This window comes from Dasypus novemcinctus, chromosome 4, assembly GCF_030445035.2.
Source record: "Dasypus novemcinctus isolate mDasNov1 chromosome 4, mDasNov1.1.hap2, whole genome shotgun sequence".
NCBI classification, from domain to species: Eukaryota; Metazoa; Chordata; class Mammalia; order Cingulata; family Dasypodidae; genus Dasypus; species Dasypus novemcinctus.
In genome coordinates, this window is record NC_080676.1 from 53,236,107 (window position 1) to 53,253,206 (window position 17,100).

The 17,100-nt window shown below is 36.6% G+C and overlaps 1 protein-coding gene across 2 annotated transcripts in view; it reads right to left on the minus strand.

The window, feature by feature from the left end:
- ZMAT3 (zinc finger matrin-type 3) overlaps positions 1–16,894 on the minus strand; it is a 42,943-nt gene extending 26,049 nt beyond the window's left edge. For both annotated transcript variants that reach the window (XM_004458480.4, XM_004458479.4), the window contains exons 1-2: positions 16,483–16,894; positions 12,717–13,042 (exon numbers count right to left, since the gene is read on the minus strand). In XM_004458480.4, coding sequence (XP_004458537.1) covers positions 12,717–12,986 — 270 coding nt within the window. In that variant the 5' untranslated portion in view covers positions 12,987–13,042; positions 16,483–16,894. The remainder of the gene's footprint in view (positions 1–12,716; positions 13,043–16,482) is intronic.
- Between the last annotated feature and the right edge of the window lie 206 nt (positions 16,895–17,100).

Sequence of the window (17,100 nt, forward strand, 5' to 3'; positions counted from 1 at the left end):
AGTCTTAAAAAATCTCCCCACATGATCCTTATTAAACACAAAAGGAAAAACAGTAACTTTAAAAAGGAGAACCCTGGTAGGCACTACCTTAACCAAGTGATCCAAGTTAACAGCACCAGTAAGCAGCATATGCACATTATGTGCTTCCTGGTAATATGCACTGAGAATACAACCTCACCTGTGGTATTCTCATCAACAAATGCAATATTCAAACTTAATTATAAGAAACCATCAACCAAGTCTAAATTTGAGACATTCTATAAAACAACTCTTCAAAAATCACATAATCAGAAGAGGCAAAGAAAAACTAAGGACCTGTCCAAATTAAAGGAGACATGGCAACTATCCACAACATTTTATCCTAGAAAAAGGGCATTAGTGAACAACTGATGAAATGTAAAAAGTTTGTAGGTTATATAACATTACTGTATCAGTGTTAATGTCCTGATTTTGATAACTGTACTCTAGTTATGTAAAATGTTAACATTTGGAGAATCTGGATGAAGGGCTTCCCAGAATTCTTTGTACTATTTTAGGAATCATTTTGTAAGCCTAAAATTACTCAAACTAAAAAGTTAAAATAAAATAAAACTTAGCCAAAGCCACTAGTAAGTGGCAGAACTGGGGAAAATTTGGTTCCATAGCCTACATCACCATGCTCCACTGCACCCTAAGACCACTCAACAAAACTGAGAACTATGTCAGTTGCTCAGAACATTTCCAAATGCCTCAGGCATACTAACTTGCAGGTATCATTATCATCATCATCATCATCATCATCAGGCATAAAGGTTAGGAAATATTCCCAACATTATACAGCTAATAAGTAGTAAGGTTACAATTTGAACACAAGTCGCCTGACTCTAAAGTCCATGATTTCATACTAACTAATTCCCTATAAAACCAAGGCTATGAAAGGAAATAATAAAAAATCAAGTGATCTTTAAAAATCAAAAATATGACTCATGGCAGATGGGGTTCACTGCCATGTCAGTTGGCCCTTCTTTGGAGCTGGTGTTTCTGCGTGATGGAGCTGGACTCAGATGGGATCTCTTTTCACAAGACTTTCATGCTACTTTACTGAAATTGTAGTTGGTGCTGGGGTTTAAGATATATCTAGGGGATTTGAATCTCTGGACTGACAATATGATAGCCACGCCCTGAACCTCAACAGACTTCAACTCCTACACTCTGATTTATTGGACTTACCCCACTCAGCTAACATGGAGTTGAAGAATGTCAACCACCACACCATGGAGCCTAGAGTGCCTACAACTCAAAGCAGGAGGATTGCATCCAGTATCCATGTGGAATCTAAGCCCCCTCTTGACATAGAAGTGCAATGGACACAACCAAATCCAATGTCCACAGAGAAAATGTGGCACTGGTGTGGGAAAAGTAGCCATGGTGGCTGCTGGGTGCGGGGAATGGGAGGAAGAGATGAGATGTGGAGGCGTTTTCAGGACTTGGAGTTGTCCTGGGTGGTGCTTCACGGACAATTACGGGACATTGTAGATCCCCCCAGGGCCCACTGGATGGAACGTGGGAGAGTATGGGCTATGATGTGGACCATTGACCATGAGGTGCAGCGATGCCCAGAGATGTACTTACCAAATGCAATGGATGTGTCATGATGATGGGAGAGAGTGCTGCTGTGGGGGGGAGTGGGGGGTGGGGGCGGTGGGGTTGACTGGGACTTCATATTTTTTTAATGTAATATTTTTTTAAAAATGAATAAAAAATAAAAATTAAAAAAAAATGACTGTGGAAATAATAAAAAATCAATGTAGAATTCAAAGTCCCTTCTCTGAAATTAAAATAAAGAATAAAAGAATGATAAAAGAGAAATAATAAGTAACATAAAGAATCAATTCTGCAGGTTCAGGATAGGGTTAATAGGTTTTCTAGAAAGAGAATTATCAAAGAAATAGTATCAAATAGAAATTCCCCAGAGCTCAAGAGAAATAAGAGCATGCAAACTGAAAGAATCTACTAACACTGACCAGTGTTAAAAGTGAAAAAAGACTCAGACTCAGACACATCTATCACTATGAAACTGAAGACACCAAGTATAAAAAGGTTCTAAGAAAAAATAAGAAGAAGAACAAGAATCAGAATAAGATTTCTCCTTAGCAACACTGGATGATAACAAAACAATGGAGTACAGTCTTTAATATTCTGAGGAAAATTTCTGACCTGGAACTAAATTATCAATCAAATGTGAAAGCACAATGCAGGCATGTTTAGACATATAAGGGCTCAGAAAAAGTTATTTCCCTTTACTCCTTCATTTTATTTAACTGGAGAGATGTGTTATAATATATATTTATATTTATTCCTTCTTCCTTCAAGCAATGTAAGGATGTCCCCAAATAAAACAAGCATAAAAAAAAGAAAGAAAACATGGAATTTAGAAAAAGTAGCTCCAACCCAAAGAGTAATGAAGGGAAGTCCAAAGTTGACAGCTGTGCAGCAAATCCAGAGGCAACTAGCTGGAGTAAAATGGAGGGATCTAGGATAAAAGGAGGATTCTATATAATATATAGTGTGATTAAGAGTTTGAGGGGAAATGAGTACATGAGAAAAATACATAATGCAACAAAAAGAAGGGAAAAGGAAAAACACAATTAGAAACTCTAGAATATTAAAAAAAAAAAAAAAAGCTGTACATTGAAGCCATGATATTATTTCAGTTTAGAAGAGGAAGTTAATGGGTCTCACAAAAATGAACAAAATGAATGGTAAGCAATAAAAGTTAAGACACCAGAAAAAAAAGTTTAATTTTCTTCTCCTTCTTTGATTAAAGGAAAAAGTGTCAGAAATTCCAGGGATAAAAAAACTACTTCAAACTTATAATCCACATATGAAGCAAACTAAAAAGGGCTTGATTTTGAGCAATTGGTTGTATCCAAGAAAGGATTATCAGTTTGAATACTTCTTTTGAGTGGCATGGGATCATGAGATTGGAAACACAGAGAAGGAAACAGTTCTGAAGCGAACAATATTTCCCTAATCGTAATAATGCAAAAGCTGAATATCAACTCCCAACAACTAGAATCCCTACAAGCAAAGCATAGAAAACTTCTTTTGATTATACAATAGACAAAAATATGATCAACCTTAACAATGCCAAAACAGCCAACCCAAGCTGGAGGAAGAAAGACGAATGGAGAAGAAGAATGAAGAGGTGGGCCATAGTAGGGAAAGGGAGAGCAAATGATTACTGCTTTTCATTAAAAGCCTTGTGTTCTACAGGCATCGTTTTGAGTAAAAATATTTTTTCAACCTTTTAAGAGGAAAATTTTTACAAGTGGCAAATGCTATAGTGAAATAAGAAATGGGTAGATTTAACCTGTAAGGTCACTGGTGACTTTGGAAAAGACCATTTCAGTAGAATACTGGAATGAGAACCAGATTGCCTTGAGTTGGGGAGTGAATGAGAAATGAAGACCTGAAGAGAACAATTATACCCTGCAGAAGGCTAAGGACAGGAGAAAAAAGGAGAAAGGTTGCTGGAAAGAGGGATTAAAGCAGGGGTTCTTAACAAGCGGTCCATGAGCATGAATTGAAATTCAAAAAGCATTATTCTTGTGGGAATGTGTTGATGCGGGTGTGATATATTTTAATAATTTTAATTAATATATCATTAGTAAATTAAATAATACACAGTACAGTGTAGAGTTAGTAAAGGGTCTGTGATTTTCACCTGACTAGCAAAGGAGTCCATGGAACAAAAAAGGTTAAGAACCCCTGAATTAAAGTAGAAGGGTAAAAATGTGATGAATTGATTGATTCATATATTAATAATTCCACTACAATAAATCTTGATGATTCTAAAAATAAAAAAATAAAATAAAGGGAATTGCTGCTGTTATTACATTTATTTATATGGAAGATGAAAGTATGCTTTTCTTTTTTAACCTTTTTAAATTAGAGAATATGCAGAAAATGGAATTCCTTTACTTCCCCTCTCCCACATACAAGGTTTTCTCTATTAATACTTTGCAATAGTATTACCTTTGTTATAATTGATGAAACAATATTATAATTATGGTATCAACTAGAGTTCATAGCTTACATTAGGGTTCATTGTGTTGTACAACCCTATGGTTTTGTTTTTAATTTTTATTCTGGTAACCTATATATACACTAAAATTACCCGCTTTTAACCACACTAAAATATGTAATTCAATAGTGTTAATTATATCCACAATGTTGTGCTACCATCACCACCATCCACTGCCAAAACTTATCCAGCCCAAACCAGAACACCATATCAATTCATTAACTCCCTGTTACCTACCCCGACCCCATCCCCTGGTAACCTGTATTCTAATATTGTCTTTATGAATTTGCTTATTCTAATTATTTCTTATTAGTGAGATCATACAGTATTTGTTCTGTTGTGTCTACCTTATTTTACTCAACATTTTACTCAAGATTTTTCCATGTTGTTACATGTACTTTACTCAAGATTTTTCCATGTTGTTGCATGTATCAGTTACTTCAATCCTTTTTATGGCTAAGTAATATTCCACAGAATGTATACTATATTTTATCCATTTATTGATTGATGGTCACTTGGGTTGCATCTATCTTTTGACAATTGTAAATAATGCTGCCATGAACACTGGTGTGCAAATATCTGTTCAAGTCCCTGGTTTCAAGTCTTTTGGGTATACACCTAATGCAGGGATTGTCAAATCATTTGGCAATTCTATACTTAGCTTTCTGAGGAACTGCCAAACTGTTTTCCACAGCAGCTGCACCATTTTACATTCCCACCAGAAATGAATAAGTTTTCCTATTTCTCCACATCTTTTCTGACACAGGTATTTTTCTGTTTTTTCCCCCCAACAGTAGCCATTCTAGTGGGTATGAAATAGTATCTCAATGAGGTTTTGATTTGCATTTCCATAATAGCTAATGATATTGAGTATCCTTTCATGTGTTTATTAGCCATTTATATATTCTTTGGAGATAAGTCTCTTCAAGTCTTTTCCCCATTTTCTAACTGAGTTGTTTGTCTTTTTATTGTTGAGTTGGAAAATTTCCTTATATAGTCTGGATATTAAAACCTTTATCAGATATGTGATTTTCAAATATTTTCTTCCATTCTGTAGACTGTCATTTTACTTTCATGATAAAGTCTTTTGATGCACAAACGTTTTTAATTTTGATGAGGTTCCATTTATTGATTTTTGTTGTTGTTTGTGCTTTTGGTCTAAAATCTTTAGAAAGTCATTGCCTAACACAAGGTCCTGAAGGAGTTTCCCTATGGTTAGGTCTAGGACTTTTATTGTTCTGTTTCTTATCTTTCAGTGTTTGATCCATGTTGCATTTCCAATTCTACCTGTGGCTTTCTCATGCTCTGTCTGAATTTCATTCCACTTACAGGTAAGTCCAGTAATAGGATTAAGAACCCTGCTGGGTCTTAACTGAAGTAATCTCATTGAAAGATCCTACTTACATAGGGTCATACCCACAGAAATGGATTAAGTTTAAGAACATGTTTTCCTGGGGTACATACATCTCTAAATTACCACACCTCGCAAATATACAAAAACTCAAAATGAATCACTTTTTTTTTTTTTTTTAGGAGGTAGTAGGGATTGAACACAGGACCTCATAAATGAGAAGCAGGGACTCAAGCACTGAGCTACACCCACTCCCCATGAACCACTTTTTGATGGAAGATTTACTTTTAAAATAGAAAAGGCAAAAAGCATAGATCAGTTTTGCTAAGGCATCACAGTGTTAAAATAAAGTTGACCAGTTTATCTGTTAATTTACATATCTATCTGAAAAAAAGCTAAGTTACTCAAAGTATAATTTAAAACTGTCTTAAACACAGATTTATGTTTGTAATCTTTAGTAGCCAAATAACAACCTACTATATTAATTAGATAAATTAGAAAGAGAATAGAACTCAGGGGATTGTGATACAAAATGGAGTGGCCTTAATTCATAATTCAGAAAATGAAATTAGATATTATGCCAAAATTTAAATACTGATTTTGACATGTTCATTTTAACATTCATCACCCATGTTTGGATGGCATGATCAGCAACCTTAATATCAGCTAACTTTTATGTTTTCAAAATTCTCCCATTTCAATAAATCAAAAACAGAAAGCACAGAAGAAAATCCAGTGATTGTTTATCAAATGTATTTGCAGTGGGGCTGAGTAAGAATGCTCAAAATACACTTCAAATTTAGCATCAATTCATGTTCTTCATACATCAGGTAGAAAGTACAGATGATTTAGTATCAGATGGATTTGGGCTGGAATCCTGGCTTGGCCACTTGTGATTTTGGACAAGATACTTAACCTCCCTCTACTCAACATTTGTAAAGTGGGGATAATTGTACCACCATCACAGGATTGTGAGAATTGTATATGTTATATTAGGTTGCTTGATTGAAAGAGATTTCTGTCATTTAGAAGTGTTTGGGTCTCAAGTGAGCAAAAATTTATTTCATCATGTACTTTTAGAAGGATATAAACAAGGTACACATTCATCTTTCTGCTCTTTCTACCTTGCCTACTAACTTGCTTAGGAACTTGTATAAATGAGCAAAACTTTCTCCTCCATGGCCAAATCTGAGTACATTTCTCTGAAAATACTCTACTAGGTCCAGATGCCAAATTATCTTGAAGGATTCTCATAAGGAATAATTCAGCCAACTGGTGAGGTATAAAGTGACTCTCAAATTTAAAAGTGCTTTCAATCATACTACCAAGCCTTTTGGTTTAACCCATTTACTCAAGTATAAGTCCTTGTTGAATTCCTTGTGTGGCTGTTTTGAATGATCAACTCTGTAGGCTTTTCTAGACCTTGACTTGTCCCATTAGAGGACAGAAGCACTTCATGTTCCTCCCATTAACTCAGGGGTTCTTAACCTTTCTTGTTCCATGGACCCCTCTGTCAGTCAGGTGAAAACCATGGACCCCTTACTAAGTCTACACTATACTGTGTATTATTTAATAAATATACCACAACTGCACCAATACATGCCCACAAGAATGTTTTTTTGAATTTCAATTTAAGCTCACAGACCCCTTAAGAAACCTTGCATTAACTGAATGTGACCGGTTTTCTGCTCCCCCACCAGAGTCCACCCCTACTTCTCTCCTTATATTTCAGAAGAAAAGATATATTTCCTACTGTATAAGACAGATTCTTCATTCTGGATTCTGGATTTTATCACCTGTCATCTTTGCTTCACCTTGATCAAACTAAAAACATAATCAAAATTCACAAATATGTGAAAATTAAACAACATACTCTTAAGCAATCAATGGGTAAAAGAGAAAATCACAAGGGGAATTAGAAAATATCTTGAAGCAAATGCAAACGAAAACACAACATACCAGAACTTATGGGATACAGCAAAGGCAGTGCTGAGAGAAATGTATAGCTGTAACTACTTATATTAAAAAAGAAGAAAGATCTCAAATCAAAGATCTAACCTTCTCACAACTGGAAGATCTAGAAAAAGAAGAGCAAACTAAACCCAAAGTCAGCAGAAGAAATGAAATAAAGGGCAGAGCAGAGAGAGATGAAATAGACAATTAAGATGCAATAGACTCAGCAAAACCAAAAGTTGGCTCTTTGAAAAGATAATAAAATCAATAAGCCTTTAGCTAGACTTACAAAGGGAAAAAAGAGAACAACACTAAAAAGAAGAAATGAAAGGGGGAACATTACTACCAACATCCCAGAACTAAAAAGGATTATAAAAGGATATAATGATCAGTTGTATGCCAACAAATTAACTGAATTAGTCATCAAAAACTTCCCAACAAAGAAAAGCCCAGGATCAGATGGCTTCACAGGTGAATTTTACCAGACAGTGCAAGAATTAACACCAGACCTGCCCAATTCTTCCAAAAAACTGAAAAGGAGGAAACACTTCCTAACTCATTCTATAAAGCCAGCATCACTCAAATACCAAAGCCAGATAAAGAGATCACAAGAAAAGGAAATTACAGACCAATATCCTTCATGAATATAGTGCAGATACCCTCAAAGGACTAGCAAACCAAAGTCAATGACACATTAAAAGAATTACAGACCACGATCAAGCGGGATTTATCATAGGAATGCAGGGGTGGTTCAACAAATGGGAATCAATTAATGTAATATACCACGTTAATAGAATGATGGTAAAAAAAAATTACACGCTCATCTTAATTGCTGCAGTAAAGGCATTTGATGAAACTCAGCACCCCTTTCTTGATCAAAAACACTTAGAAAACTAGGTATAGAAGGAAATTGCCTCAACATGGTAATAGGCATATATGAAGAAACTACAGCTAACATCATACTCAATGGCTGAATGGTAAAAAGACTGAAAACATATATGTTTCCCACCTGATGTATGAAGAACATGAATTGACACAAATTTGAAGTATATTTTCACCATTCTCACTCAGCCCCACTGCAAATACATTTGATACACAATCACTAGATTTTCTTCAATGCTTTCTACTTTTGATATATTGGCATGGGAGAATTTTTTAAATATATTTTTATTAGAAAAGTTATGAACTTACAAAACAATCATGTACCTGTGTGGACTTCCCATACAATACCCCTCCACCAACACACTTTATTGTTGTGGAACATTTGTTACAGATTATGAGATAATACCATCAGATTATTACCACTAACTATGGCCTATAGTGTACATTTAGTATATTTTTTCCATACCACCCTATTATTAACACAGTACAGCTTTGGCATTGATGCAAAAATATTACAGTATTGCTGTTAACTAGAGTCTATAGGTTACAGTAATTTGTATTTTTCCCATGCTTCTCCACACTCTTACTGCCGTGCAATAGTGACGTACATTTGTTCTAGTTCACAAAGCGACATTCTTGTATTTGTACTATTAACCACAATTCTCATCCATCTCTGGGTTCACTATGTTATTCAGCACCTATTCTCCAGCTTTCCTTCAACTGACGTTTACATCCCTAGATTAACCTTTCCAGTCACAAGCCCATTTATAAACCAGCTGCATTAGTTCTACCCACTGTAATGTGTTATGATCAACTCTATCCATTCCCATACTTTTATAGTCAAGTTAATTAAAATTTCTACATGCATCTCAGCAAGATGAGAGAATCATGAAAACATAAAAATTAGCTGAAATTAAAGTTGCTGATCATGCCATCCAAACATGGATGATGAATGTTAAAACGTACATGTCAAAACCAGTACTTTAAATTTTGGGATAACATCTAATTTCATTTTATGAACTATGAATTAAGATTACATTAAGTATCACAATCCCCTGTGTTCTGTTTCTTTTTCTGGTTGTTATTTGGCTACTAAAGATTATAAGCACAGATCTATGTTTAAGATAAATTTTTTAAATGTACTTTGAGTAAGAGTTCTTTTTCAAATAGGTACACAAACTAATAGATAAACTGGTCAACTTTATTTTAAACTGCGGATGCCTTAGCAAAATTGATCCATGCTTTTTACCTTTCTTATTTCTATTAAAAAGTAAACCTTCCATCAAAAAGTGATTCTTCCTTTAGGCATGTACGCTGATGAAACACTGTTGTTATTCCATGCCAGACTTGTTCTAAGTAAGCTACAGCCTGCAGAGAGATTTTAATAAAAGGAAGACAGGTTTTTTCTTCAAAGATTTAATTTTAAATTAAGTTAGAACCAAAGCCATAATTTTGAGACTGCAAATATAGATAACTACATTAAAAATAAAATAGCTAAGGGTGCTTTGAAGCAGATTAGCCAGTTTTTAAAATCCTGGAAATAAACTAAATAAAACTAAATCTATGGTATCTACAGACACACATGGATCGTTTCTAAGGCAACTCCGGGGAGGTCAGGGGGAGATGGCAGTGAGCTTAAAGAAAAGTGTTTATTAACCAGTTTCCAGTTGGTGTCCTGAATTACTGGAACGTGATACAGACTCTAGTATAACACTGCTCAAACTAAAACAATGGTTGTTTACAATACCCTTGGCAATTTGAAAACTTTGTGATTTCAACAATGGCATCAACAGATGAAAAAGTTTTGAGTAATGTAAATGCAGTGATTTATCACATCACACAAATGTGTTTATAGCTTATAAACAGGCTACCAGTAACCTCTTTTATTTCACACATACAAAAATAATGAATTAGCTAGCTTGGTATCACTCTGTATTAAAAATTACAAAGCAGTTTTTAGAGCTGAAATAAAAATTAACATCCATCATTTCATTTAATCCTAAACCACTATGTTTTACTAAGCTACTATCATTGCCATTCTGCCTATCCTGGTGGTAGGCCTTACCCTTCCCTCTAGTGGCCTTTCTTTCATGGCTACTTGTTTATGGACCCTCCTTTGTGTAGCCTTTTGTAGCAATCTTTCAGACTAACCTTTTTATGCTTTCCTTCTTTGTTGGTTCACCTACCTCTAGGTCATTGTTCATACTGTGACAATTTATTACTCTGAGCTACTCTCTGATTTACACTTTCTCTTGACCATCACTATTTTGTTGAAATCTAGATTTCACTGCCAAGATTAGCTTTCTTCTATGCTACCCTAATGAAATTGCTCTGTGCTTTTATATGTTAACTTGCTTTGCCTTGGTTCTTGGTAAGAAATGTCTCCCTCTTTAAGAAATACTTGCAACAACAAATTGTTGCTTCTGAACTCTTAAAAACATGCTTAATTACACCCAAACTTTTCATTTTTCCACCAGTTTCTACATAGTGACTTAATACCCACTTGTATCTTCTTTCCCCTATCTTGACCCTGGTTTGGAGCTGCTTAAATTGGTCACTATAATTAGAACTACTGCTAATCAAGCTGTCCTTCTCCTCCAGCTTTTCTACTTTAAAATTCTTATTATTGAGGAAGTTACCTAAATTTTACTTTTCATTTCTTATATTTTCTAATTTACTTATTCACTGTGTCACTGAGGAAACTAGAATTAAGTATAATTACTAATCTTGTCAACTAAGTTAAGAGGAAATGCACAAAAATAAGAAAAAAACTAAATGTCGATTTTTTACCTAGTTCAGCCTTATAACCAGTGATTTTGCATCAAATTGAATTCTATGTATAACCAGAAGTATCCATCACTATCTAGAGAGTCACAAAGCCATACCAGAAGGGAAAATAAAAAAAGGGAGGTATATGTATAATCCATGCACATGCATATTAAAATTATACCTCATCAAAGTTTTCCCTCATAAAAGTAAACAACTCTTTTTGAAAGGGTATATGCATTTGGCACACAAGCAGGTTTGCTCCCAAGGCTATGATTATTTTAGGGGTTTTACTTTATACAACTAAAATCCAAAAATTGAGAACCCAGGCTTGATTTTTCAAGGTTGTGCCCAAGGGCTGAGTCCTAGGCTATAAACTGAACATTCCATAAGAATAAAATGAAGAAGAAAGCTAACACAGAGACTTGGGTTTGAGATGGACCATCCTAACAGACCCCACTTGAATGGGAAAGACAGGCCAAGGAAGACTATATCAAACCATGGTGGGGTGGGGGGCAAGTGGGGGCAGGCCATGGAGTGACAGGGAACAGGGACTGGTAGAAAGAGAAAGCTATAAAATAAAACCAGAAGGAAGCCTTTATGAACGAATGATGACATGTGCCAAGATCCCAGGAATATAATTAGCTCAACTCTTTGCACTTGAGGGTAAAACCAACCACAAGAGAACTTCAGAGAAGCAAAATACTATGTTTTCCCCTGAATCCCAGAGAAAACAATTCACCATCAAAATATTTCTGATGTACAATCACAAGGTAGAACAATTTCAGTCCCTGAATTCAAATTTCAAAAAAATAAAATAAACTTACCCCCAGGGAAAATAAAAACTGTTTAAGTTGGAGAAAGTCAAAGTGGCACAACAGAAGACATAACTTTGTAACAGTGAGTTTAATACCATACTGCCTCATTACTGGAGATATTCAGGAAGAACATAAATAGTCAAATCAATGATGACCCAGAGGCAGCCCTTCATTCAGTGGGGTTTGGCCACAATTACTCCTCAGGTCCCTTTCCTCCAAAAAAAAAGAAATTATGTAATTTTATGCAAGCAACAATCTAAAATAAAAGAAATACTGTACTTCCTCTTTTGGGCCAAAATTCAATTTTTCATTTTGGGTAATAATACTTTTGAAGTTGTCCTTTCCATTGGCTTATTATAAATGAGGCATAGGGGTCAATACTCCAATGTAATTTTTGTCTCACTACAGAAAGATACCTGTATTCTCTTTAGTAGTATAGGCTACATAGGAAGAGTTAGAGGTCAAAAAGGGAGAGCCTAAGTAGATACACAAATTATGTTAAACTGATACAAACTGTATTAGCTGGAAAAAAATATTTGTAAAACTAACTCTTATGACACTGAATTGAGTTTCGTACATCATGTTTCAAATACCTTTTCTTCTCAGGACCACAGGATTGAACACCAGAATAGATCTTATTTACCTACAAAGAATCATAAGCTATCAAATGCCACTACAGTTAAGTGTAGGAGGTTCTGCTTTGCAACTTCATTCTATGAAAAATAATGCTTTCATTTAAAGTAGGAACATTATGCTTTTAATCAAACAAACTAATATTTAGTTGTTCACTAAATCATCTTGATTATTCCAAGTCTACTATCTGTGTAGCACCCAAAAATGTGTCCCCTACTAAATGTCTGATTTTCTTTTCTTCTCTTACCTGGTAATGAGCCTGGGCTTGCTGGGCTGAGTTCAAGGTGACATTACAGAGTTTGCAGTAGAGGGGCTTACATAGCTCCTCCAGGGCAGAGTCTTGTTCCCCTCCCTTAGGTAACTCTTCTTCCCCTGCCAGAGGCAAAGAAGCCTCTTGCCCAAAAGGCTTCTGTGGAGAAAGCTGCAAGGTTCCTGTAGACCTAGTAGCCACTGACATAGGAGGAGAAGGTGAGGGCTGCTTAGGTGGAAGAAGCCCAGCGTGTTGCAAGAGGATCATTGGATAGGAAAACTTTGGGCATAATCCAGTGGAGGATGAGAAGTCAAGTCTTCAATCTGAATCAACAGCAAAAAAAAAAATATTCACTTACAAATGTAACCTCAGACATAGCAATACAACAAGTAAATGACCACACCACTTGACCCTTTCCTCTACTTCTCTAAACCCATCTTTGGGACTTCCTCCCTTTTGACTCATCTAGCAGACTTTCCTTACCTGTTAATCCACATTTTACACAATTCCTTTCCACTGAGAATGGCTGTACAGATATGGCTTTATATTGCCTGGCACAGCTCCAGCTGCTATCCCTCTGGCTCATCAACATTAATAACATTGCATCCATAGCTAATTAAATCTAAAAGTCATACAGCTGAAATGGACATTAAAGGTCACCTAGACTAGACCTCTTACCTCAGGCACACTGACATTCAAACACTCTTGATTGTAATTATGCACAAAATCATCAGCTAAGAACCTTGGCAAATGTTTCCTTTCCATCCAAACTAATCTTTCTATCCAAACTGTGTCAAAAAGAGTGAAAGGGTATCACCATCTCAGAATCCTTAGAGCACTTCTAAAACAGCTAAAATATCAAGGAACCCTAGGAATGATTAATCCAGAGTTATAACATAACAGAAATAAATAAACAGTGTTCCTTCTAATCAACTAGTTATATGTAAAGAGTTGAACCAATGATTCTAATTCTATACAGCAAGAGGTTACAAGCAAAACAGCCTATAAGCCACATGCAGCCACAGTCATGCTGTGTTTGAAATATACAGTGTTTTGTTTTGCTTTCGTTTTTTAAACTGAATTAGATATCAATATTTAAAAACTGAATGATTCCTGGCTTCTCTTGATAAAAAGATGGTCTGGCAACACTTGGCCTATATTCTCACATGAGGAAAAATTAGCTAGTGGTGAGAAGCACTGTCCCCTGTAGCCAGGAATGCCTTCTCTAGGTCACCTCAGTCCCCACTCGGCCTGCTTGCCTGCTCCCTGTAGGCCCTTGTGTTAAGGACACACCTCATATAGGCTTAGACTGTATTCATGAGTCCCCTGTAAAATCAAAATATTTTCTCTTCTTTGGGAGATAAATTATCTGTACAAAATGGTATCAAGTAAATGTCCAGTGGGGTAACGGATCACACTATCAGCTCTGATATAATTCTAGTTCCTCAGTCTTTAGGCTCTTTCCTTTCCCCTGCTTATTATATAACAAATAGTCTCTATCTTCTTTCTCTCAGAAAATACACATTTTCAAATAGCTCTTCAATCTTTATCCATGATCTCTTCTGCCTCCAACCCAGAGGGCATTTTCTAACCCTGAGTATTTCAAAATAAACCACAATACATACTACGAGTTCACACTAGGAGTTCCAAAGATTCTAATTAACCCAAATTGAAATCCTTATTTCAAAACCCACTATTCCCTACACAATCTCAATATTAATAAAACCTCTTTTTTTGGTCAACAGAATACTGCTTTTTTAAACTGCTAAATACTGAACTGAAATTTTTTATCTACAACAGAAATGGGTATGTTTTACAGCAATAACGGATTTACTAAAATGAACCAAGTAATTCATGTAACATTATGTCTCTTTTGCCACATTTGATAAGTACACAGAGGCTAGAAGCTGTAATCAAGAAACAACTTTTAAATGAAATTCAGGGTTTGGGGGGAGCAGCAGAAATCTGTGCAATGGGAAAATAACAGTTAAGGACAAAAGACATAAATGACTAGAATAACAATACTTTTCAATGATCATAATATTTACATTAAAAAATAATAATTGATTCCAAAGCAGAAATATGTTGCCCATATCTCTGGGAATATAAAGAAAAGCTAAACGATTCAGAACATTTAAAAAGTCAGGTTTTCTACAGTTACATGATTTCTCTTAATTAAAGCAAACTAATACGTCCAGAAAGCAAAGACTGATAAGGACATCTTAAAAAGGGAAAACTAAGGAGACAAAGAGCACTTCTGTAAAAAGTTTATCTAGTTATAATAACTCATAATGTTAAAGATTACACGCATCAACCGTACAGGGTCATAGTGATGCCAAACTGCCAGAAACATGCTGCTAGTTCAGAAAAGAAAAGATGGAGGAGAGTATCAAAACATCTGGATAAAGGAAGTAGGTGATATAAAGAGAAAATCAAATGCTATCAATTGCCTAGACATGTCTGGACTTGTTTTTTGAAAGCTCACTACTGCCTGTGTCTCCCCCAATTTACCTATAGGTTTCCATCAAAATAAAGGCCCTTCTCAAAGCAGGGAGATACAAAGGGCCTCCTTCCAGAGATGATAAAATCCACTGAATTAAAAAAAAAGAAACTTGCTAACAAGTACAGACATACGCATTATTTCATTTTATTATTATAACTTTTAAGAACAGCTAGAAACTCAAAAATGATATTTTCTGGCATATGTAACTATCAAAATGATAATGCCAACTCCCCAAAAAGATCTATACCTAACAACTGCATCTAGTATTACTCTGCTGGCAAACAAATTTGGCACAAAATATAAATCTTAAATAAAGCCAAGAGTTCAATGACTGCATGAATAGAAACCCAAAATATATGGGTTAAACTGCTGCATTAGAGTAAAAGAAACTAAGTTGAGGCTGATGTAAATAAATATTCCTCAGATCTTAAAAGCCATTGAATCAGATGCTTTAAATGGCATAAATGAAGGATTTATACTCGTTAATGTTCTAGTTTGGCAGGGTTTGAGGGGACATTAAGGAAAATCAGATCTTCACAATGTATCCTGCTTTAAGAAAATGAACTATCATAGCATACTTATTTTCATGATTGAACTTGGGCCTACTCTTCACATACTGCATGAAAGACAATCACTTTCTTATTTGGAGAAACCTACAAAGGAGAGAAAACAGAATAAAGGAACAGGTTACCGGCACCTCAGCAAACTAGAAAGGTCGATAACTGGAAATTCTGGAAATGAGGGGAAGGTGGTGAGCATTACTCAGAGGTCGTCAGAACACAGCCAAAAGAAATACGGGGGGAAAAAAAAAAATTTCAGCTGAGACAAGGTATGTCATATAAGGAAGAATCAAAAGAGGAATCTGTGAAAGAAAAGGCCTTGGTGAACTGGGGAATATTTTCCAGGCTCAGATATGGTTCCTAATCCTACGGAACGGTTTACCCATTTAAATCAGGACTGCGAATATTTCAGCATCTCCCATATATACCTTACATTCCTAAGGTGTGCGTGCATCGCAAGGATGCCATCACGAAAGATGGAATCCCCCGACTCCCACCGGGAGGAGGCAGTGAGAGGGCCAAGGCAGCTGCACGCAATGATGGTCCAACCTAGACACGTGAAATGCTTGAAACAAACACAAAAATAAAGCAGCGCAACCTCGTCACGTGCTGGGCAGGATGGAAGACAACATCAGAAAAGAACCGCTAGTCCCCGCAGCTCCAGGGCACGTCAAAAATGCCCCCAATCGCCCGCACTTACCGGAACCCCCGGGAGCGCCGGGCGTCTGCGCTCCGCGTCCGCGCCGGCCGTCCGCCGCCGCCTGCTCTGTGAGCCCGCCTTGGCTTGACTCAACTTCGCCTCTCCTCGAAGCAACTTTCTCGGCTAGTCCCTGCCGAGACTCCTCCACAGCTGAAGACTGACTGTCAAAAGTCTATCCAACCGGACACAGAAGGAAACAGCTGCAGGAAGTGACTGCGGAACCGGGAGGCAGCGGAGGAGGAGACTTAGGACGCGGAGCCGGCGTCGGCACTGCGCATGTGCCAAGCCGAGCAGGCCACGCGGCGGCGGTGGCGGCGGCGGCGTCTCCTCCGCATTCTCCCGGCTGGGGTGCGGCGCGAGTCAGTTGCTGGAACTGCGAGCGCAGGCAGCCCGCACAGCGGGGATGGAGAACAAAGGCACGGGTCGAACGGAGAATGCACCACCTCCGATCCCAGCAGCTGATCCCACCGGCTGTTATCACGTACCCTGCAAAGTTGATCCCTAGAGGAAGACCAAGCAGAGCTTTTGCAACTTTCTTCTTCCGTCTTTGAGATCCAAACCATTTTTATTTTTCGTCTCCTCCCGCATCTTGCTGATTGTCGCTAAGGCGGCTAGGTA